At 41.8% G+C, this 17454-nt stretch overlaps 3 protein-coding genes across 4 annotated transcripts in view; 1 reads left to right on the top strand and 2 right to left on the bottom strand.

Annotated features, from left to right (window-relative positions):
- Sifr (SIFamide receptor) overlaps positions 1-17454 on the bottom strand; it is a 65171-nt gene that overhangs the window by 4784 nt on the left and 42933 nt on the right. For both annotated transcript variants that reach the window (XM_076821147.1, XM_076821148.1), the window contains one exon: positions 16252-16351. In XM_076821147.1, coding sequence (XP_076677262.1) covers positions 16252-16351 — 100 coding nt within the window. The remainder of the gene's footprint in view (positions 1-16251; positions 16352-17454) is intronic.
- LOC143373684 (uncharacterized) lies at positions 2496-5333 on the top strand. The gene is made up of 2 exons (XM_076821149.1): positions 2496-2642; positions 4994-5333. The coding sequence occupies exons 1-2, from the start codon at positions 2511-2513 to the stop codon at positions 5189-5191; spliced, it is 330 nt and encodes a 109-aa protein (XP_076677264.1). The 5' UTR covers positions 2496-2510; the 3' UTR covers positions 5192-5333.
- Positions 5878-8177, bottom strand: LOC143373685 (uncharacterized). Its single transcript, XM_076821150.1, has 2 exons — positions 8040-8177; positions 5878-6569 (listed from the first exon to the last, which is right to left on the bottom strand). Exons 1-2 carry the CDS (start codon positions 8049-8051, stop codon positions 6315-6317), a joined length of 267 nt encoding a protein of 88 aa, XP_076677265.1. The 5' UTR covers positions 8052-8177; the 3' UTR covers positions 5878-6314.

Raw genomic sequence — 17454 nt, 5'->3', positions numbered from 1 at the left:
CTCGCGATATTATAATTTTATATACTCCGAAGAAATGACACGTCCGAGTTTTGTCGTTTCGCAAACTTACAATTTTTCTATCAAAAAGGGAGTCAAAGTTACATTAGGAACAATTTGTATCTAGCATTTCAAGTATTCACAAAGACCCACCTCGTAAATCTCCAGAAAAGTGTCCTTGCAATAGCAACGTGCAGGAATATGTTAATGAAGGTAATACTACGCGATACAATTCACCGCTGACCGATTTCGTGCAGGTAGGAAGCAGCGAAAATTACTCGAGCACCAAAGGAGGACAGCTCCCTTCGAGGCCTGTGCGATTTTACGATCCAGGGATACGAGTTGGAGTCACGGGAGACACCTACGCGGCTAACGGGCTCGCATAGCACAAAATCTAGCCGTTCATTTTTATCCTTCCGTTATGGAAACGTTAGATTTTGCTCGTGGTTTCGAAAGAGACTCGACTCCGTCACGCTTCGACGAGCACCGGAGCAGCAACGTTGGAGAGACACAGCAGGGCCCGTTTCATGCCGCGGTCTCTGCAACAAGCCTGATTGCTGCGCGTATGCATTTGCTTCGATAAGGCGTCGTTCCTCGGCAATTTATTAAGCAACGTTCCCCGCAGATCCGACGCGATTCTCAGCCCTGGAAATTCCACGTTCGCGAGGCGAGAGCTTCTCGCTTCTGGGTTAGCCTTATCAGGCACAAAGCAGCGGAGATTCCGGCGTGCAGATATCCCTTTATGATGCAAAGCGGAGGAGACAACGCGGATCAAAGAAACGCGGAAAGACGCTGTTTTTTCTCTCTTGGTTTGTTAATTAAACGAAGGACCTCGCGCGTCTTTCAGCCGCGAACACTTCTCTCATCTTAGGGGTCCTTCGAGGAACGTCCAAGATTATTAGTGAACGGACCTTTTCGCTCATCTTTCGCATGGATAGACAATGGCTTATGATGTGTGTGAAGAGGTTCAAGTACGGAGTGCTATTTCGGCTACTATATGGTGGGAATGTAATCGACTCATTATCAGATTCGAAGTCAAATAGATTCTGCGGAATTAACGTAATTACTGTAGCCGGAAAAAGATCCTTGTGCGATGGGACTCGAACCGAAGATCCACGGGTCCTCTGCGTACTCGCCAGCCGCATTGCCAATTCCCCCAACGCTGACTCCGCAATGTTACTCTTGTCCGAATTCTACAAATACCCAAAATAACGGGGTGCCACCTATGCGCCAATCGCACTATAGGCTGTTCCCAAACCGGGTGTCCACATTACCAATAACGTATTGTTCTTGGAGGTGCATTCAGGAGGTGCAAGCCAGATAATTTGATCGTTAAGAATTTCGTACGGAAACACGAAATGAAACTTCATGGTTAGGGTTTATACAAAAACCAATTTTTTAAAAAACCAGTTTTCGAATTCCACTATTCCAAAAAAAACGATTACACCAGTTTTCAAATGTTCACAAAAAAAGATATAATTAAAATAGTAAATAAATATTTGTACTTACATTAAAAAATTTCAGTTTCTTTAATATTTATGGATCTACAAAAATATAACAGAATAAAATAGACTGCATACACAACCGAGTGAAAAAGGTAAAGTAACTAAAATCTGTACAAAAAATAAATTATAAATCTTTTAATCCATTTAGTATTTTTCTTCGGAAAATATGATACTCATGATACTATATAAAACCGGTTCTTAAATTTAAAAAACGATTTTCGAATTTTCGGTTTTTAAACCCGGCTTTCAAAAACCGACAAACCCTACTATTTAGTGGTGCTAATTTTCGCCCGTGCAGGTTACAGTTCCTTTTTATTTTCCCATTAGCATGTTTCTTTCCAAAAGTTGTACTAAAGAATCTCCACGATGCAACGGCACTCCACAAGAAGAAACTAAATACCAGACAGAAACCACGGCGCAACCACGATCAAAGCGAACGCTACTCGTCACACATCGTCCCAACGACAAAACGAAACAATTTACCAGCATCGATCACGTTCCACCGCGAAGCAGGTCTACGGTTTCCCAACTCTCCCGACCTGCCTGACTTGCAGGCGTTATTACACCTGACCTCCAACAGAGAGGGAAGTAGCCGGTGACTCGAGATGTGTATCTCGAGAATAGGCCAGGGAGGACTGTTACATGTTTGTTTCTAAGGTGATGTCGCGAAGGTCCTCGCTTTCGCTCGCGAGAATGACGCGTCGCTTTTAATCGGAGCTCCGAGAAGTCGTCGCGTCCTTCGACCGAACGAACGCCGCTGCTGTGGATAGAAAGTCCTTCTATAAATCAGCGGGAACGATACCGATCTATCGAGCGTTCCCATCGAACGTTACTTCCGAATGTCGCGCGCCCCTCTGCGACCGGGCCGTTGCATATTTATGACGCAGTACTCGCCTCCGTACGAGGAAGGATGCAAGCACGAAGGACGAGAAAAATCGCTCGATTCACGGTTACGGATTATCGGCGCGATCGAGGCGGCGAGGCCGCCACCACGGGGGGCGGCAAACAATGAAGATGACACAGCTTTCGGCGCGGATATATAAAGAGTTCGATTTCTGTAGCGGCGACAGCAGTATCGATTTGCGTGCCTTCGTGTTTGCGAACGGAAAAGCCGATAAAACGTTTAACATGTTCAAGCTGGCAAGTATATCCATCATACCTACGCGCGCTTAGTTTAATGTACGACTCTGTGTTTGCGTACGCCGTTGCTAAAAAGGTCTCCGTACACATACCAGCGGGGAAGAAACGTATAAGTTACGCTCGGTTGCGGAATCAAATTGATGGCGATAGTCCGTCGCGAAATACGCGTTTTGGTTTGCGGACTTTGGGCAGATTTGTGGGAGGGTGGTAATGGCGATTGAATTTTCCTTTAGAGATTGATGATAGTTTATAAATACTATGATTTTGATGTTGAGTTCCTTGTCTGCGGTTTTAATGTTTTTGTAGTGCAATCTGAGTATTGTGGGATTTTCAAAGCAAATTCTGTGTTTAAAGATGCAAAGAAAAATGTAGCGGGGTTGATTTGATTTATGTATGTGACTGGAATACGCGAGAGAGGTAAAGTGTAAGGGATCAAGGGAAAGCGGATCGTCTATTGTCAGACGCAATTCCAACCCACGTGAAAGGAACTCCATGTCGTGGTAGCCTTTCATGCATATATTCTTGGGATTATAGTTTCCAGTTCAACTTCTTTTACCTAGTCAGATCGATAGGGGTTTAGAAGCTTGTACTTTAGTAGCAATCCCTTTTGGGATCTTTAGGTTCAGTTATTTGGTGAACAATGTACGATATTCAATCGTGGAAAGTTGGATTGTAAATTTGGGATTGTTACAAATTTATCTGAACTAGCTTTCCCTTGTAATCTCTCCAAACTCTGACTTAGTTCATTATACTTATGGCATCTTATTTAAAAGCTATATCACTGAAATGTTTTTTTTACACGTTACACACCATTCTTCCAATGAATTTTGAAATATACTGTTCGCACTTGCGTTTAGTTCTATATTCTACTGTTTTATCAAATGAGGGAAAACGTAGTTCGTAGAGTGCACTTAAGGAGAAACGGACAATTTGATGTCAGTCTCATTCTACTGTGACGTTTCATAAATACATTTCTTACTATCGAGTGAACGTTAATCAGATCAATAAGTACTTCAAAGGGACGCAGACAATGAGAAGTTCACTTAATTACAATCCTATTTCACATTTTTTAAATTGCACCACTATTTCTTCTTTTGTACGAAGCAGAATCTTGTAAGTTTAAACTAAAAGAAGCTACGTCAGAAATATCGAAATGCAATATTTGCAATAGAGTTAGAAATAAATTTGCATTAGAGGTAAAACAATCTGTCGATTAAATTGATCGCTTGAAATGTAATCTCCATTCAGGCTTATATATCAACAACGTATTATTTTATTGTTTTATTTAATATTATTATTTATTATATGTAGTATTATACACATATATGTTTATTAATACGTTCTGCTTATTTAAATTAAATTGTGAATTTCTTTTCTGAGAATATTTTTGAGTAAAAAATGAAGAAAAACTGTTAAGTCTAGTCTCACAGGAACACGTTCAACTGTCTCAAGTTTCTTTTATCTTCCGTCATGCGTAGAACTGTTGAAACGAGTATAACGATTCAATCGTCCAACTTCTGCTCGTTCGATGATCAACACGATTACCTCCTTCCCTTCGAAGCGCAACTGCAATTAAGCAGTATTAAGAAATACGCGTGAAAAAAATTCACTTGTAACTTTCACGATTAGCTGATAGCTCGATCTGCATAAAATTTGAATCGTGACCGACCGTCTGAAACGGTGTTGCTTTAGCGTTCGACCGCGTCGAAGAAACGCGCGATGCATTGACGCGTATCGATATTCCACGGGTATGTAGAGTATTGGATAAAATAGACCATTGTTGCTATATAATCGTTTTCTACTTGCTTCAATACGAACAATTGCTTCCTAAATGATCAATTTCACTAACTGATGAAAATGAAAGATTTTTCATTCACTGTTAATCTAAATCCTATACCAACTACAGTAATTTTTCTGTAAGAATTGAAAAACTGATTTATCATAACTTGAATATATATTCATTTTCTCGCGGAACATAACCTAAGCCAATTGGAAAACAAGCAGGTCCGTAGGATGCACCAGAGACGGAAAATTGTTTTGAACATGACGAAAAATTAAAAATATTATTCGTGATGTGTCGAATAAGGTTAACCCGAGTTTCATATAATTTTTTTATTCGACGAGAATTTATTCGACAAATAAAGTTAATTTTTTTATTTCGTCCAGTGTTTCAACTTCAGCGTCGAATGAATTTTGTCAACTTTAACTGTAACTTTATTCCTTGTTTTACTATATGACTTATTTTACTTTAACTTTAACTGTAATATAACATTCGAATGACAGTTGCTTCCAAACTCGACATCCCCTGCCGATCTTACGTTCAAAAACACTTTGCCTAAATTTTTCAACAGATTCTCTTGCTGGCCGTAGCCATGGTGGCTGTATCAGCTGCACCAGCCCCGGTGCCTCCAGTGATCACGCACCCCCTGGTCTATCCGCAGCCATACGTGAAAATTCTACCAGTCCACCCTGCGGCTGTTCCTCTGTCTTACAGCCACGGGTACAACGGTTACAATCTGGTACATCCTGGCTCAGTCTACTACTATTGAGGCCAGACCACGCTCAGCGCTCTCTACACAAGCAATAATCCCTGGATGAAAGCTCGAATCCTGGCGTAGCTCGCCAAATCATTTTCCACCGATTTCAGATGTATTTGTATAAATAAAGTATGCCGCAGACGCAGCAACTGCAGTCGAATCGAAGTCCCTCCTCCCCGACTAATTCCAAGCTGCGTCCTTTATGCCGGCTGTAAAACCCGCGACAACAGTTGGCAACGAGCAAGGAGCTCGAGGGGCCGTTTGGGCTCTGATACCGCGGAGATTCGTTGGGGCTAACAACGTTTCAGAGATAAAGGAGCGGTCGTAAACCGTACGGAGTAGGTTCGGAGGCCAGATTCATGCATACGGGACAAGTACACTCGAGTGCTGTCGTTTAAACGGCCATCTGCGTGTATCCACAGCGGCGGGCTGTCTACGTATTTGCGTCTAGACCAACGTGAGCGCGGAATATCGCGGCACGCGCCTGAGATTCTCTTCTCCCCATGGATGCGACGGAAGGGTGAACGCTCGAGATCGACGACGAGATTCGTCGAAACGCGAGCTTCTTGCGAAGCTACGAATCGCTCTAACAAATGTGCCTATCGCTTTTGAGCGTAGGGCGTCATCGATGTTTGATCGCTTTGCTACCGCTGGGAGGCTTGAAACGAGTGAAAAGGCTGTAGGCGTGTGCCTGTATGTTTTTTTTTTTAAATAAAATTTTATTAAAATTCCGTATGACCAAAGGGGAGGGGTCCTGGATGACGGTGCAGTGATTGAGATGCGATTGTCCGAATTGCGTTGATGATCATAGAGTCGCGAATGCACGGAGAGGAAAGAGACCAGCCGATTCTGACGCGATCATCCTGATCGTCGGCTCGCGTCGCGAACGTCCACCGGATGGGCTACCAGGGGCCGTGTCGCCGTCGGTGTTCGAGCGTCATCACGGTGCCGATGAGCCGGGAGAGAGGGTGCGGTGTCTTCCTTCTTCCGTCATCTCCGTTCGTTCCTCGAGCTCGGGTCTTTCCTTCGTTTTACAGGGTGGCGATTTACGGGGAGGAGGGGTGGAGGAGTGGTACTTTTCTATGGGGCTGTCTCGTCGTGACTTGGGTGGTTGCAAGATAGAATCGTCTGTCATTTAATGCCAGCCATGACCAGCGGCAGAAAGGAGGGGCAGGGGAGCAGCGGTCAGCACGTTCTTGGTGACGATCGGAGCGGTGTGGACCAGGGGAGCGATGGCTTGGACGGCCACATGGGCAGCTGGCAGGGAAACAGCGTGGCTGGTGATCACGGGGGCCTGGATCGGGCCAAGTCCAAGGTCACCAATTCCTCTGATGCTTGGGAGACCACCTGGGGCGGCAACAGCGACAGCCAGGATGGCGGCGAAGACGGCCTGTGGGAACAGCAGCATGTGCAACTTAGCGCGCTCTTATATACCCCTCCGATCCTCCGCGCTCCTCAACCCCTTTCAAGTTAATCGTCGTAGCCGTGGATAGTCGCGGATGGACGCTCTGTCGCCCCAGCCCCCGAGTGGGAGCTCGGCGGGATTTTCCCACGGAAGTGAGAACCTCCCTGAGCGATTACAGTATTGCGGATGACGGAGCGCGATGGGAACTTTCTGACAGAATTTTCTTACGTCGCCGTCGCGGTACCTTGGAATTAATATCAGCCAGCGAAGCTACGATATTAAAGAGAACGTAGAACGTGTACGAAGGGGGGTACCGATTTTTCTCGAAGCCATTTCCACCGTGTCAATAGACGCCGGGCGCGTGAATGCCACGTCCCACGAGAAACCAATACTCGGATAATTTAATCGCGTGTCAGGAGGTGCGAAGCAGGCGGCGTTGATGCAAGAATAAGTCGGCGCGCGGAACGGGGGAAACGCGAGATCGGTTAGGCGAAGGGTTCGAAAGAGGGAGACAGATAGAAAGGGTGGGAGGGAAGTGTTGGAGCTGCATTCCACTTTATCCGAGCTGGGTTCGCCGTTTGACTCGACTAGCCAGCCGATGTTGGCTAACAATGTGCATGCTTCAGTGGTTTCGCTCGTTCGGGATTTTTGTGACCGAATGGAAACACGGTGCCCAGTGAACGTAAGGGTCCGCCCCGTGCAGCACATGTTTCACGGGAAACGGAAAGGTCACAGTGTGACGGGAGAGCCGCGATAATGGTATCCCGCCAAGAGAGGAAAGTCTATCGCGTCGAGAGCCGACGTTTTATCTATCGAAGGAGACGAAGCTAATCGAGGCGAAGGCATTTTTCCGCCGAGGTATTATCGCTGTCCGTTTCCAATGATTTACGCGGCTGTAGTCTGAACGCGTCTGCGCGCAAGCGAACTTGCAGAAGAGCTGGGTGCGAGTCGCTGATCCGAGGGCAACGAAGCTACTTCTTTTTTTTAATAAATATTAACGGTCCATGTGCTCTGTTCAGTGTTTAGGTAACTCGAATCTGTTGAATCAGTTTTGAAAAAACAGTGGGATTAAATAAGAAAGCTCATGAGACAAGTGAAAGCAGATGGAAAAGAGTAAGAAAAAGCGTAGAATTCTAGTCACTGTATTGTTAGGAAACGAAGTAGCGATCCCCGGCGGGAGAAATTTCGAAGGAGTGGTCGAAGTGTAAAGGAAGCTGGTCCTTTTTTCGAGATCAAACGATTCGAAGCTGCGAACCTCATTTTCCTTACGTGGCAGGTTAGTAGCGAAATGTGTTACTTGACTTTCAAGTGCTGTGTAATTATCCCGTTGAACTTCGCCGGTGCAACTGTCTAACCCGACTTCGTATGTCACGACGGAAACGGCGGACTTCGCATCGAGACCCGCCGCGAAAGACGAAATCGAGGCGTAATAGTGGAAAAAGTAATTCTTCTTACCAACTTGAACATGTTGATTGGTTTGGTGAGTTGATTGTTTACTTCTCGAAAGTAAGTAAGCTTATGCTGGATCCTCCGAGCGGCGGTCCTTTTATACAAAAGTGGATTTTAAAAAATCGCTATAAATTTGATCACGTGGCCCGCCATTTGACAGTCTGACGTTATGCGTCGGCCGGTTGAGTCAGCCGGTTGGCTGAAGGAGTGGGGTGCTGTGCACCCAATGCTAGTGCAGATGCCGGCGCGAAACGGGCCGCCGTTAGCCAATCGCCTGCTTTCAACCCCTCGCGATCGGTCCCGGGGAATTGGGTTAAGACACGTTATGTGGAAATAGTTCAATCGCCTGCGTGCGATACACGGTCCATGGGCGTGTGTGTACGTGTGTGCGGGTGACGCACAACCAACGGGCCAGGGTAAGTGCACGTTGTGCGAGCGATGAAAAACAACGCTCGGCGAGGCATACGCTCTAAATGCAAACTGATTTTGCGAGAAAAAAAATGCTAGCCAAGGTCTTCTTCCTTCGCGAGCATCGAGCAGGCGGACGAACGTGTCGTATTGGTTTTTATTGTCTAAGAAGTGATTTCGAGTGGCTTGGGATGGGACCATTTCTTCGACCCCTCGAGAGGATGCGGGTTGAATGGAATTTGAGTTTTTTATGGGGGATTTGTTGCTAATGGAAGATGTTACTGATAAGGGCTTTCTTTGTTGATTGAGTCGCGGTAAAAGTGACGTGTAAATAAGCGTGCTCCACTGGTTTGGTATTATTTTTATTATGGATTTTAGGGAGGTGAGCTATATTTTGTTGAATATACTGAAAAATTCGATTTTCCAAAATTCAGGGGTACAGCGTGGGGATTAATATCGATATTTTTATAGGAGGAATTGGAGATTGGAACGTTCTCATTAAAATTCTATCTTCTTTTGGTAATTAAGTTTTTGTTTATTTAAATTTAAATTTACAGTAAAAAGAGTCACATCTCATCTGAGATGTTTGAATGATATTTTAATGATTTTTTCTCCATTCTGTATTTCTGTGACACAGTAGTAGATTTCGTATACTGAAAAAGGCACTCTGTCAACCCAAAAAGTGATTATATCACTGAGGTAGAGCTGCGCTTCGTTGCTACGCGAAGACTGATTAACGATATTAATAATAAATTCACATTTTGGTGTTTTATATTCCATTAGCGATTGACAGGATATTTCAACCAGTCAAGCATCCTACGCTTTAAAGTGTGTCAGTAGCTGAAGATCGTGCCCAGAAGTTAATTAAAAAAGTTTCACCATTACTTATGAGTTTGAAAGGTGCTATTTTGCATTAGAGACAAGGAACTTCTTTTCCTCTTGGAGTTTAACTTTAAACCAGAGCAATTCATTCTGTTACATAAGAAAATTTAGATACAAATGTGAGGCACCATACCATACGATTGAATTGAACTTAGGGATCGCTATCATTCGAATAATTTTACGGTGCGCAGTCGTTGGAAAAATAAGACAGAGGCTAAAAATAATTCACGGCTGAATGATGCTTTGGTGTGGAACTTTTCAACAAAATCATGTTTGCCGGTTGTCGATCAGCACCAGGAAATGGCAACACATTCCGTCAAATCAAGATTTCACGAATATGTGTTCCCACTGTTTCAAAATCGCTTATTAACGTTAGCAAATGCATCGTATTTCTCACTATTCCGTTACTATCGAAGCTAATTATTCAGATCCGTGATTAGTAATATGCGAACAATTCGTAAAAAATAATGGTAATTAATATGTTACGGTTGAAGCGTGTCGGTGGTAAGTAGAGAAAAAAAGCTCGCTTTTCTTGTCCGCAGGCTCACGAATAGGAAACATTAGAATAGTTGCCTATAAGGAATTGCTTAATCACAAGACAGACTATTGAAAAAGTATTACGGCCACTTAGAACCGTGAAGCCACTTAATTGTAAATGTAGCATAAGTCACACTTGCTGCAGTGTGCAAATCGCTGCTTAACACAAGGTCTGGAATGAATCAAAAGAAAGTGCTTCTCGTTTAAAGTGCCAGGTTTCCTAAAAAATTTACTATCTAAGAATATTTCTTTCTTTCAAAAGAGCGAGCGTGGATAATAGACATACCTGCGTGTATTTAGAAATATCGACTTGCTACCATTCTATCGAAATAACTTTCTGAAACAGGAATCATTTTATAGAGAAAGTTTCTCCTGCAACTTGAAGTTATTTTTTAAATCTTTATTCAAATTCTTCTTGAATTTTTTTTTTAAATCTTTATTCATCTTCTTCTTCAAATTCTTCTTTAAATCTTTATTCCAATTCTTTTTTAAATCTTTATTCAAATTCTTCTTTAAATCTTTATTCAAATCTTCTCCAAATTCTTCTTCAAATTATTTTTCAAATTCTTATTTAACCACTGGTAGATAATCGTTATCCATAATATACCGGACCTGTTTCCTTCTATTTGAAAGATCCATACAAACTTCACTGGCTCTACGTCAAATCATCGTGACGTTTTGCGTAATTCAATCAGTGTTACGCCACATTAGGAAGCACGCCAGGGTGTCGTAATATGGATCACAATCCCCACAGAACGTCAAGGCATGTAGCAAGTGCTGCAAGGTATCGCGTGTCAACCTCACGGAAGTCAGCCGCGACTTTAGACGGATGAAAAATCCGGATTGGCATGCGGTGGCGTCCAACAATGTCACCGATTCGCTGCCCGGAATTAGCTAACGAAATCCCCTAGTCCAGTTATTAATATTAAATCCAGACCAGTGTCATGATAGCTTATCGACCAGGCCTGCGTATGGCTCGACCATAAATATCTCGCGCTGCAAGAAAAATTTATTCTCCACTAAATCCGTATTTACGCGTCCGAGGGGACGCGGCGATAAATGCAGAATCTATTGCGGCTAAATCCGCGACCGATACATGTTTCACCGTTTCGGTATTGATTTTTTTTCATAGCGATTTGCATTTTAGACTGCCTTTAAACTCTCTTTGTAACTAGACGAGCTGACCTGGGCGAAAGCATTCTTACGAGAAATGTGCGTGGATATCTTAAACGAACCTTCGATGAAGCTCGCCTGCACTGGAAGCCAAATGCAACGTGAGGTCTAAAAATTATATTAGTAACTCTGTACCACTGCAGGATAATTTGCTTTGCTAACGACAAGCCCTTAAATAACAACCCCACTTCTTCTCACACGGATCACTTAGAATGCGAATGAAGCTTCCAAGTTGCAATGCCCTAAACAGTGTTATCAAAATTCCTTTATCGTATTGTACCGTCGTGTTAATTTGAAAGGGAGTATTTGGTAAAAAGGTGGTCCTGAGATAAATGACTTTTAGTATTTTGTGTTGTGCCATCGGTATTTTATATAAATCGAATCAGGTTATCTTCGATGATCTACAACTGCAGCCTGAAAAGTTTTTTTAACACCACGACGTGTACTTTTCTTAAATAAAATCCTAAATATTTTTTAAGTGATTTGATGGGAGGGTACCTTTAACACGGCAGTATACACTTCTACAATCCCCTGGCACAAAATTATCCCGGTCAAATGGATCTCTATCCCCGTAAATAGGTTGAACAGTAATTCCTATTCTTCGTCGGCAGGGGACAGAGGGAAATCGACGTTCCCAGCAGGAATTACAAAGAGTGTCAAAGTGTTCCTCCGCCACGGTGACTGAAGGAGCCAGCTTCCGCCCAGGCCTTCGTAAAGAAAACGCCCCAAATTCAATTTCAGCCCCATCATGCGTCAAGCTGCTATAATAACGTTTCAAACTTGCATCCTCGGAGGATGCACGCGCGGGAGGAGACGCCGCTCGACGGGTTAGTGGATTTACGTTGGACGGGTGGGTCAGCAACAACTTTTGCCCAAGATGCTCGCGACGAGACGGAAACACCGAGGAAGATGCATGCACGTCAGGTGGTAGCAGCTCGCCAGAGGGGTGGAAAAGTGGTGAGCAGAGAAAGTAACGCTGGCCAGCCGTTGATTAGAGGGTAAGACATTCTCGTGTCACCGACGAGCCCTTTCGCGTAGCAATTTCAGCGAGATCGATCTCCATCGCGGGTTTTATAAAAGTGTCTTTTAAACTTGCGACAACGGCTGCGTTGTCTGTCGCGAAATTAATGGGACACCATTTATTGACTACGTTCAGTCGTATCAGGGGTGAATTCTATGGGGAGCAACTGATGTTCCGTGGGGGCGATGCAGATTGTGTCAGCTGGGCTTGGGGCACGTTCATTGTTGGAGTTATTTGGAAATAGATGAAAGGTTTTGTTTTACAATTAGTTATTGACAGAGGGGACGTTTTTCTGATATGCGATGGCTCGATGCCCAGCAATTACTAGTGATTTGATAGCTAGGTTCGATGACTATGGTCTATAGTACATAGGTACGAGTTTATTTGTATGAAAAAGGCTAGAGAGGCTGAATAGATAAATGTCAGGAGTGCCTTTTTAGGATATAACCATCTATTAATGAAGTATTAGTTCTTGATGATAGCTCAATAGTAATATTTCCTCTATAGGCAAATGCTTTCAATAGGCATCCATTGAAAATGGAAGAATTATAGTGGAACTCTTTTAACATATTGTACGAGGCAACCAAAGAGTGCTATTGAAAATCAGAGCCATGGTCCTGGAAGTTGCTACGAGATGGATGAATGCAATCCATTGTACTGGAAATGTTACGTGACATTTCTGGAGTTATACAAAATAGAAATCGAAAGAGTGTTTGGACATTGACGAAGAAGGCTAATATACATTTTGTTCCTGTCATTCTCATTTCTACTTTGCCTTGCGACTGCAAAACTGAGTGTCCTTCTCGCCAAAGTCTTCGTTATAATATACGCAACTGATAATGTACTGGTTGAAACCTTTTACGGTGGTGAAAAGAGTGTAGGACAGGTCTCGCAACAGTGGCGAATTTAAGGATGTATCGGACGTACAATATTAGACAAAAGTGTATGAAATTTGAAACTTGAATATCTACGTCTTATGGATAGTAAATGTAGATGTAAGGAACTCGAACGACAGTTGGAGTCTTATTTTTATTCCTAGAAAGGTATTTTTCACTTTACAAATGCTCCTTCAAGCATTATTTGCTAAACTTTTGCCAGTGAAAATGCCCTGAATTCACAATTTTCTCAAGTTATAATTTATTTCTTTAAAACGGTGCAGTGAAAACAATTGAAACTCTGCAGATATTTTCATCTATCCATATACTACATGTACAAAAAAAATTAGAACATTGTTACCATTTTTTCAACATTTTTACAACTGTTTTATCTGTCAAGATCGTCTGTTTCCATGAGTACGTGAAAAATCAGTGAAAATTAAAATCGTTATAACTCAGCAACCGTTTAGTGAATTCGTTTAATATTTTTGGAGCACATCAGAAAGATTAAAAAGAACAATCTCACAAATTTTCATCAACTTGGTATAATTTTGAAGCTAGGTCCGATACATCCTTAACTCCAGTTGCCACCTGGGCCCTTTTCCTTAAATCCGCTACTGTACTCACAAACTCTAGTTTTCAAGCTATACATGAAAATGCACGAAACATAAATTTCCTTCATCGATTGCGTACATTTTGCGTAGGCTTTAAGTAATTTAATCGGAAAAGTGGCGATAGTGCGTCGAGGAAGCAATATCACCCACGTGTGGCGTCTTGCGAAAAAAAAGTGAAACTTAGATAGTTTATTGGGATCAGGTAACACGTGCATCATTTCCATTACGACATAGAGAGACAGCGCCGCGTGAACGCTTGTGGAATATAAATAAATAATTAGGTGCAGATATCTAATGCGATTAGTTTAAAACCTACATTAGAAATTTTGGCCACCGACTTTGGGGTTTTAGAAGGGTGATAGATAATCGTTTTGGCGGTCAGGAGAGATGTTGACGGTTGGTCGGCTATTGCAAACAATGCCGTACTTATTTGGCCTGTGGAATAATAGTTTCCTGGGTCAAAAAAGAGATTTTAATCGAAGCGTATTGTGTATCCTCTTTCGTGTTGGTAAAGTCGCAAGTAACCTTCGTTTAATTAACGACTCGTCAATCAGTGAAATGAAAGAAATGAGATATTGATTGCTGTTTGGTGAAGCTTTGTTGAAAAAGAATTTCTGAAAATTTTATTCTACATTTGTGGCTTATTTCTTCTTGGAGAATCAACTATTTTTAAGTTGTGCCATGTATTTTGCCACAGGTAGTATGAACCGCTGCCAAAAAATGGTAAAAATATTTTCAGGTGAGTTCATAAAGTCTCAAAGGTGAGCTTTCCACGAGAATTGTTACAGCAATGTTGTAATTATATGAATAATAATAATATTCACTGGCGAAACTGTTCGAATGTATAAGTATCGCGCAGTTGAATAATAATTATGGATAGAACAAAGAAGATGACTGACGATACATGAAAAATTAGATCAGAGTCGTTAAATTTTATGCTTCGATTATTAACACTTTCACAGTTTACTTTTTCCCTATCATTAGTCTTAATTTGAATTCCTGAACACTTGCGATTAATTACTAACTTGAAAAGTAAAACGATGCACCATTTAGTGTTACTTCATAGTCATGTTAGAAACAGTATATCGTATAATAATATTTAAATATTTCATTGTTGTCAAACTAACTGGAAGGAGAAACAGGAACTGTCTGTAAACTTTTTCTCTCATACCCATCACTACCACTTACTATTTTCCCCTACACTGTTCCTTTGAGAGGAAAACTGTTTTCCTGGAAAACCTAATGTACCCATTAATACAAAAATCTACAAAAGGGAAATAAAATGTCAAGTTCCCCAAATCAGTCTTCAGACACCCCAACAGTGACAGTAATTCAGATTAGAAGAAAAACTTGACAAGGACTAATACTCTTCCTACAAATTTCCCAGAAGCAAACTCAAGTAAACCAGAACCCCTTAATAAAATAACATGGTATCAAGGCCTAAATTACCACGCAAATTGAAATCAAATTGTTATCATCGTCCGGACGTTATTACTATGCGTGCATTCATAGTACCTGCTTAGAGTTATGATTAAGCATTCTTACACACACAATCTCTCGCTCCTTACCAGGTCATTACTTATATTTTTCAAATTATTCATCATTATGCCCCCCAATGAATGTCACTCCTTCTGTTCCTCCGTTTCTTCCGTAGTTCTCTGATCAACGATTATACTTCCCCCGAGAGACTGGCCGCCGATTCGATGATACAGTGATCACCTTGCTCTTATTACGATGCTAACGCAGGCGTCGATTAAAACGCTGCTGGAACGCCTTAATAACGCGGGAATAGACGGATAGGGGCGTGTTGCTCGTAACGGGGCCCGTAATTGTTAACAACGGACGGGACACATCGCTATGCAGATGAGGTATAAACGCGTCAGCGAGGAATATATGCGTTAACGACGTGTCGCAACCAACTCGTTGATTTCGCAAGACGTAATGGTACATTCGTACGATTTCTAGTTTTCTCCCGCGCGCTGGGGAATGCGCTTAGTCATGTCCCCATAATGAGACATCTGGAGCAATTCACACAGTGATAGCCTCTTAAACATTCTTCAGTGATACAGGAAAGTATCTCTGAAAAGATCGAGGCACTGTCCGTCACATCCTAGTATTGTTGGGTCAAATTTATCTCTGAAAATTATCGCGCTGACCATCATAATTCATTTCCCAGTTTAAACTGATTTAAGCCTATGATTAGGAGCCGTATGCCCTTGATAAATGAATATCAATTAATTTTAACCATTTCTCAATACAATAGAACACTTGAAAAAGGTTTTCTGAAAGGGCTTTCAGAAAATGAGCTTCTAAACCTTCTCGTGGGCCTGAAAAATAATTTTCGAAGATTTCGGTTCTTGATGCCAATCTCTTATCAGAATTGGCAGTTTCATAAATATTATTTGGCCAATATCCCAATAAGCTTAAAGAGTAGGATTTTAATTTTAACAAACCAATAAGTGTCCTCGATTTTCAACAAGTCTCTCGCTATTTTCTGCGACCATGATAGGAGACATAATCACACAGTTATAGATAAAGAGCAGCGTCGTTGGTGTAATTGAAGGAAAACAGTGAAATTACTGAAATGACTGGCACGGCGATCGTGCTGGCACGTTTCTCGATAATGTGCCCGGTTTCGTGTCTCGGGCGATTGCCGGCCAACACCGGTGAAATAATTCTTTGAAAAGTTCAATGTACGTGTAACATACCTGTCCAAGGAAACCGCAACAAGGCTGTAGACAGAGGCCGCCACCGAGACGCCCTGTATATAAGCGACGGCTTTGCACATGAACCACCCCAGGAACCACGCTGAAACACAAGTTCACGGTTTATCGTTAGAAGCTGCCTGGTAAAATCAACTTACAGCTACCGTACAGGGCCATTACTCTTTTAACAAACGAAGTTCGATGTTTAACACCGTGTTGAATAAGGATTTGCTCTTTCGAAAAGAAACGAAGACAGAGTTCAGTAGGGGAAAGAGAAATGTTAAGTTTGTACGATGCTGTTGGAGGAAGGTGAATTTTCTGTTTGAAAATTGAAATTGTTGTTGACAAAGTTGGAAAAGCTGCTGTAATAAGGGGAGGTTGATAATAGAAGTTTCGATGAATGGAAGGGATTCTTTGATTTCCAGTGCTTTTACTGTTATTTGAGAAGAAAGGGTTTACTCTGCATGTTTTCTTATTAGTTGGGTGGGTTATGAGCAGAGTTGGCCATTAGTCGAATGAATTTTTATTCGAATGATCTCGAGTACAAATTTCGAATAAAACGAAGTTATTTGAGAATAACGAATACATTTTTACTCGAATAAATTTTTATCAGTATAAAATTATTCGAATAAAAATTTATTCGTTATTCTACAAAATTGTTCTAATAAAAATTTATTCCATTAATGCCCAACTGTAGTTATGAGGAAGGTATAAAGAAGGATATGCGTACATGTATGTTATCTAGAGCATCTGATTTTTATAAATGTAAATGGGGAAATTAGTAAAGTTGCTAGGATGGCATGTGGCAAATAGCTGCACATCGCGCATCGATCTCTATTTTTTTGTTTTATTAGCTGCTTCGATAATTTTATTGTAGACAATGAATAAAACTGAATTTAATAAATACTAGAGATTACAGCATTTTTAGAGGAAAATAAATGCTGTGTTGGATGAGATATGACACTCATCAATATTCAGTAATTAAGTGGTACGTCTTAAAGTAATTATTGTAGACATCAACAGCGCAGTATATTATTACAGTAACAAGTTCTTTGAACCATGTGCTTGATTTAGTTGCACATCGATACTTTTTGACTTCACCACACCATTCGTACTGCGAAACATCATTAACATGGTAGTTTCCAATTCAACGTGCATATCCAATGCTCCGTGTAAAGTTAATTGGCGTGTTTTGCTACCGTTCGA

Source organism: Andrena cerasifolii, chromosome 10, assembly GCF_050908995.1.
Source record: "Andrena cerasifolii isolate SP2316 chromosome 10, iyAndCera1_principal, whole genome shotgun sequence".
NCBI lineage: Eukaryota > Metazoa > Arthropoda > Insecta > Hymenoptera > Andrenidae > Andrena > Andrena cerasifolii.
Note: the sequence above shows the minus strand (reverse complement) of the source record. Positions and strands in the feature narration are given on the sequence as shown.